This window comes from Vigna umbellata, chromosome 5, assembly GCF_029865625.1.
Source record: "Vigna umbellata cultivar VRB3 chromosome 5, Vumbellata_1.0, whole genome shotgun sequence".
Lineage (NCBI taxonomy): Eukaryota > Viridiplantae > Streptophyta > Magnoliopsida > Fabales > Fabaceae > Vigna > Vigna umbellata.
This window is the reverse complement of record NC_142169.1, coordinates 34,092,099-34,099,667: the sequence shown is the minus strand read 5'-3', so window position 1 is coordinate 34,099,667 and position 7,569 is coordinate 34,092,099. Positions and strand designations below refer to the sequence as shown.

At 35.2% G+C, this 7,569-nt stretch overlaps 1 protein-coding gene across 1 annotated transcript; it reads right to left on the bottom strand.

The window, feature by feature from the left end:
- Window positions 1-4,830: 4,830 nt before the first annotated feature.
- Window positions 4,831-6,943, bottom strand: LOC124840349 (uncharacterized). The gene is made up of 4 exons (XM_088115352.1): window positions 6,244-6,943; window positions 5,768-6,104; window positions 5,542-5,655; window positions 4,831-5,447 (listed from the first exon to the last, which is right to left on the bottom strand). The coding sequence occupies exons 1-4, from the start codon at window positions 6,829-6,831 to the stop codon at window positions 5,338-5,340; spliced, it is 1,149 nt and encodes a 382-aa protein (XP_087971478.1). The 5' UTR covers window positions 6,832-6,943; the 3' UTR covers window positions 4,831-5,337.
- Window positions 6,944-7,569: the final 626 nt, after the last annotated feature.

Sequence of the window (7,569 nt, the reverse complement as noted above, 5' to 3'; positions counted from 1 at the left end):
CGTTCGTTCAAATACTGGCATCATTTCTTTATATACAAAATTTTACAAAGAAAATTCTAAGTATTATTGACCATCCTTGGTACATTGAATCTGGTCCAATATCTTCTTTATTATGAAATTTCTAAGTATCATTACATTCAATAGAGTCAGTACATTTAACTGACCAAACAGAGAGTCACGTTCGTCCATCCATTACTTTAATTGAACGTTCGTCCTAAATTCTTCAAAGGACTGAACGTTCGTCCTTTTATGCTCTTAAAGTTAAATATGAGAATGATGATAAATTATAAGATATTACCATGCAAACACTATATTGAGTGATTCTATGAGTATGGGATTTGAACGAGCGTTCCATGGAGGAACGTCTCTTATATATATTTGAATATTAAATTTGGTAAAGTATGACTGTGGATAAGCTAAGCCAGGCTTGGTCCATCCTGATATTCCGTGACACTCATCTTTACATAGAGGGGAGTAGTTCATGTGTGGGAATGGCAGGAGGTCCTTAGTCCATAAGTTAACATGGGCGACGTAAGAACGGACTAACCTCGAGTGGCAGCTGATTAGGTATATCCCGGCTACTACACCACTCGGGTGCGAGGACGCCTGTAGCTACACGGTTTCATACAGTCCGGACGGTCGTCTTATAAATATATATTTATACAATGTTACATGATGTTATATGCTAAACTATGTGATTGTGTGGAATGATATGTTCACTGTATGTGTTAATGTATATCTTAAATTATATAAGCTTACCCTTTCGTTTTTCCTTGTGTTGTTCATTTGTCTATGTACGTTCGTCCTGTCTTGCAATGATCATCCGTGTGAATGTGAGCAGAAGGCGAGACAACTCTGGAAGACGTTATCGAGGAGGAAAATTTAGTTGAAGTGGAAGTGAAAGCGGAGCAGTAGGACGTCCGTCTTTTCTTTCTAGTTTAGGACGTCCGCTTTTGGTTTATACGTTCGGTTATTTCATTTTTGTAAGACCGTTCGTTATTAGCTTTCACTGTTTTCGTTTTGTATATTGTAACTCTGCACTCTAAGCCGTTCGGCTTTTAAATCTCTGTTTATATTAAAGACTGCATTGATTTACCGTTAATTGTAATTAATTCTGACTTATGATAATTACTGTATTTTGGGATGTTACAAAATCTGTGTTTAAGTTTTGTAAACTGAAAGAGCGTGGTTAAAAAAGAGGCATTTCATTAAAATGATTAAACTAATCAAAATATTAAGAAAAAATTTAAATCATAATTAGTGAACGAAGTTTTAAGTTCAAATTCCTATCTTGAGTAGCATGTGGGGAAAAAGTCACCATAAATTAAACTCGTAATTAATGATCAAATAAAAAACGCACTGTGTTCCATTATCCATACATATCAATTGAGGATAACATCTTAAACTCATTGAATTGTGAACTTCCGTCAATTATAGAAGAGTCTAACTATCCCTTGAAATTAACAAAATTCCTAAAATGATCCTCCAATGTTTCATGTATTAAATTTATGTCACTTCATCAATTCAAGTTACATTTTTACAATGAACTTATGTCACCTTTAAACCTTAAAAGACCAAATTTCATCAATTAGTCCAATGCGTCTGTATTTTTCTCCTTTTTGCAAAAACAGTACTGAAATTAAAATATATGGCCTCGTGAAAGGTATTTTACGTATAAAATATAATCCACTTTGACTAAAAAATTAATCTAATTTATGCACGAACTTTTACTGTCTTAATGTATGTTGCTTAGTAATGAATCAAGTCAGTTGTCCAATTACCATTAATTTAACTTTAGTTATTCAGTTTTTCTATTTGAGAGGAAATAAAAAAAAGTTAAAATATAAATTTTGAATTTGAAAGTGTAAATAAAAAAAAAATTGTAGCTACCAGACTGAATAGATATACTAAGAACAAGACTCATCAAATTTCATCGATTTGAAACTCTTAAAAAATATTTCAAAAAGATTTTTATTGAAACAAATATTTACATATTAACAATAATTATGATGAGACGTTTAATTATACCACGATATTTTTGATTATAAATGTTTACATAATATTTAGAATATCAAGTAAGGTGTCACCTTATTATCATATATTTGAGGCAAGTTGTTATTTTATGGATATTATTTTATATTATATTACCAGTTTTATTACATGGATTATGAGACTCAAAAATCCTGTAAATACATATGATATTTCCTAGAAAATAACACATTCACTCATACTTATTCTCTCTTATTCAAACTTTCTTATTAACTTTCTCTCTATGGTCTATCCCACAAGAGAACTACCAGAATAAGGTTAACTACTTATGTCAACCTAATATGGAAAACTTTCATTCTTTCACAATGGAGGTAGCTTGGGCTAGCATCCCAAAAGAATCCTTATCATGTACGATCTAAGAGAATGAGCAACCAAATACATTGAAGAAAATAAACTAAAAGGATCCAAAAAAACTCAACATCGCAACCGGAGAAAAAAGAAGAACTACAGCCTGATAACTAATATATTCCCTTAAATGCTGGTAAGGATATCATAATCATAAAAACGTAAAACTTGGAACTCACTCAACTTCTCGAACGTGGACAACCTCTCCTTGAAATTAACCTTAAAAAAAGTATTCTTACCATCAGACACATTCTTACTCAAAAAATACATATTTACTCATACCCATTCTTTTTTATTCAAAAAATTCAAAGCTTTAGAGAATATTTTACAAGTGAATTTTCTCCTATTTCAACCACATAAGCAAGCATCAAGATTTTTCTACCTTGCAAATCTTACCACCTGTTCATGTTCAAAGGCTTATTTCAAATCCCTATATAAACAATAATATTTTACATTTACTTTTAAAAACAAATACTTGTAAGTAATTTATTTGAACTGCTACATGCAGTCAACGTAATGATAAATTTCAAAATTTCTCAAGTGTGTGCATAGTTAATTAATTATTGTTGATAATGTGCACCGAGAATACCGAATTCGTGGGTGTAGACTTATCCTATTTTATTCCCCGGGTTTTTTGTTAGTGTGGTCGTTACTTTGTACTCGGCACACAAACAGAAAAATTTGTATAAAAATACAATGGACCGGGAAAAAAAGTCTGGGTCCATCAAAACGTGATTTACGGTTAGACATGGGCCACAAAATAAGCAGGTTTGAGCCCTATTCGTCCATTGAGAAACCAAACAGTGGAAAATAAAAGTAATAAAAATGGAAACCATGATGTTACACCAAACTATTCGCGACTGTTTTGTGTTCAGAGTTTCAGACCCTACACGTCACTACTTCACGTTACTTCCTTCCAGGATTTGCTTTAATCATTCGTATCGTGCCACTTGCCATCAACATAAACTTTCAACTTATAAATATAAATCTTTCAAAGGTTTTATGCTACAAAATTACTTTTAATAAAGTTCAATATTTACTTCTCTTTTTAATTATGTACGCCAGAAAACTAAAACAACAAAAATATACAGTGAAATTCAATTCTGGTTTCAGCATCTGGAATTTTGGAATGAAGTAAAACAAGGGTACATGTCATTTTCTAGTCTAAAGGATTGACAACCTTGATTCTTGAATATCCAACTTGCTTTTCTGTGAGGATCAAGATTTTGGTTACTTTTTGACGTGCGAATCAACATTCTACGTAAAATATTTTTTTCAATAATCATATTCGTAAAAGTGATCTAAACTGTGTAACACGACCCTAACGACATGTTATGTTCGGTTTACAGTTTAAACACCTGAGAAAGTATTAACTTTCATTTCCTATTAAAAATGAGACCAGCAATTTTTACATCATTAAAATATAAAATATTTAAATTAACTTTGGCTGTGAAATTAGCATTGTATTAAAAACCAAGTAACAGCAAAGAAAGAATAATAAAACTGAATTACAACGAACTTCAGTCGCTTCTTATATAGAAGTGTATTAATATAATAAAGTAACAGCTGTCCAAAACTGATAGTTGCTCCATACATTAATAATCTCCCACGATATCCAATGAGGGTGGAAATTAGAAACGAATTAAAAAACAATAAAAGCATATCTTCATATAACAGGTCAATCTTAAACATATTAAAATTGAAACCGTTTCTCATTAAATTTATATATGCAATCAATTTTTCTTGAAGAACTAATTTTTTTGCGTAAATTATTCCAACAAGGAGTACAATATAATTGGTTTAAGTATTGAGATTCGTTTAAAGACTGTATTTATAAATTTCTTGAATATACATTGCATTCGTTCATAAATTATTTTTGTAACAAATATTTATTAAACCATAATGTAACAGTAAATATTATAATAGCCATCTATTTACTATTTAGTGGATAATAGGAAATATTATCGAACAGTAATGATATTTTGGGTAAAGATAGTAGTAGTAGTAGTAGTATCTGTGAAGAAAATGAATGGAAGGGTGTAAAAGTTAAAATAATGGGGATGAAAAGTACTGGTAGTTACACCCATAAAATAATGGAATAGCTAGGGTAGAGGACACAACACAACACACCACATGTTCCCAAACACAATATTTTGAAAGGAAAAATAATTGAGAAAAGGATAATTTATAAATACTAGTGTGGATGATGGCGAAGTCGGACCTAGTCAAAATCACCAGATCGTTAGTTGCCACTTTTAGGAAAAAAGAAAAACCATGGATTAGATTGGACCCAACTCAATAACATCACCACAATCATATCACATCATATCCCAAAATCAGATTCAAATTCAATGCCATCTTACCAAATATCTTTCTCCCCTCCTTTTTCTTTCAAATTATCTTCATCATCACAACCCTAAAACTCACACACTGATCTTCAAAATGCACAAACCATCATTTTATTACATAGTCAAACTTATAAACATACAATACACCATAGCGAAACCAACATCGCTTCATTTCAAACTTGGCCATACCTTGCACCTTAGCCCTATCAGTATCACCATAACCATAATAACGCCAAAGAAAACGACCAGATTTTATCTTATTATTGTTATTATTACAACTAATAATAATATTAATATTAAAAGGGTAAATGAAAAATAAAAAGGAAAAAACCCTTCCTAATCTGCTATCCTTTCACTATTTCTTCCACTAAAACTAAACCAGGTCCCAAAAGCTGCTTCCTAGCTTTTCTTCCCAGAACTGGAACTAGGAAGAAAAAGTGGATGAGATGCCTTATTTGAACTAAACTAGCCAAACGCATTCTTCAATTTCGTCTTCTGTCAACCAAACAAGGCTACCAAAAACTATTTCACTTCTTCTCCATACGAGTTTTCCTTGGAGAAATCAGAGCTTCTTTGGTTGCCAGAGTCAAAAGCGTCAGTAAGTCCACTCTTGCGGTAGGCGAATTTCACAGTTAGCTGCCTCTTCTTGTCGAACACTCAGTCTCTGCTGCATCAGAAGCGCCTTTTTCCTCGCCAAAATCGCGTCTGTAACCGAAAATAAAATTTAAGAAAAGTGAGTTCAATACACATGCCAAAAACTCTACTTGTTCGAAATATGATACTGTAAATACTAACTCACCGTAATCCGAAGCAAAGGCATTAGTAAAGCGTTGTTGGTTAGCCCCATTTAGGTCATCGATATTAAAGTTCAAAGTATGAGCCACCTTTGCCGGTAACAAGACAGGAGCAGAGCCTGACCAGATTAAAAGCACACCATAAGACAAAATCAACCACCAAAACAACTGAGATATACAGAGAAGAGGCAAGAGAGAGAAAGGTACAAGTAAAAGCAAATAACTCCTCACCAGTTTTCTTGCGAGGTTCAGAAGGGGTTGTTTCATAATGACGAGGCAAGAACACCCCAGTTCCACCGCATCCCCTTTTCACAGAAGATCCACCTGTACCTACAGCAACCCGAGACCCGGATCCGCCAAACTGCACCCGACTGTTTTGTTGCTGAACTTGACTAGGGGACCATGCAGATTGGGGAAAACATGTAGGACGAGTGCATTTCACATTCATACTCTCATGGCCAAACTCACGCGCTCTGTTCTGAACCTGAACCTGTTGCTGCTGAACAACCCAGTTAGGCTTGGTTGGCCTTCCCCAAACCGAACCGGACTGCTGCTTCGGTGTCGCAACCTACGGAACCAACAGAACATCAGTCATTATGAGAATCCCCGCATAAGACCGGTAATAAGACTAAAACAGAGTGTATATCAATGCGACAAGGCAAATAAGGAACCAAGTGACGAAATAATAACAAAAAAAGCTTGTTTACCTGACTGAAACACTGGTTGGGACGAGAATGAGTAAGAAATCCCCTGCTCTTCTGAAAGTCATACTCAGAAACATGGTTGTTATTTATCTTCAACCTTGCGACTTGTGCGGCGGCAGCGTATATAGCTTCCCAGGGGTCGTTGTTTTCGTCAAATGGAGTCGTCGAGGGCGAAGGTACGCGCGAGTACCCGTTCGGGCTTCCGTCGCCGGAACCGGCGCTTCGACCCGACCAGCTCCCGAATCCGGTAAGCGTAGACTGCGGGGAGCCGACTAAACCCTGAGTCTTCCTCGGAATCTCCGAGAATGTTCGGTTGTCGGGTTGAATAGGCAGCGTAGAGAGGTGTTTGCGAGTTTCGTTAAGCGAGGACTGACTGAGTCGGCGAGTGAGGCCGGCTAAGAAGTCCTCTTCGCCGTCGCTGCTTTGGGTCTCCGTGGAGCCGGCCAGAGATTCGAGCGGCGGAGAAGAGAGTCCAAGGTCGTAGGGGAACTCGGAAGGAAAGGCGAAAGGGGCGTGGAAGTGGACGTTGTTGATGTGATGGTCGTGGGCGGCAAGGAAGTGCGAGGGAAGCCAGAGGGCAGCATCAGCCATGGTGGTAGTTGGGATGGGTAAGGAAGTGATTATGGTTATGTGAGATGAGAGAGAGGGAGAGAGAGAGAGAGAAAGAGAGAGAGAGAAGACAGTGGTGATAGTTGTAGGGAGTTGGAGCATAGAATGTTGAAGACAATCTGCTTTTATTAAGGTTTCAGGGTCCTTTTGAGGCAGTGGGAATTTTGAAATTTAAAAAATGAAAAGTTATTTTGGTAATATTATTAATGTAAGAAGATGGCCCAGTAGTTGGAAACATTTGTCCCTGTTTTTGTTTGCAGAACACAGCTGCCATTTGTCCACTCCTAATCTTAACACTCTTTCATTCAAATCTCATTGCCATACCACTTCCCATCATTCAAGGACAAACCATATTTTAACAATATGCTCTCATATACTCCCTCCATCTTCTTCTCTTTTAATATCTCTTTTTCAAATCATCTATACAATCTTCACTTTTATTCACTAAAACCATAAGAATAAGGTTTTGGAGTTGCTGAGAAAGGTTTATGACAATGTGAATGGCCTGCCTCCACTCACCCTTAAACAAGGACTTCAAAACCCCATCTCCATAAGAAGTGAAAAGAGTTACAAAAAGGAAAGAAATTTTTTAACATTGTTTGTTATTGAGAACATCTTACATTTTTTTTAATTAAGTATTAAGATTAAATTGATACATTTTTTGGAAAAATGATAAAATACATTTTTTTCCATCAATTGTTTAGAAACAAAATATATATT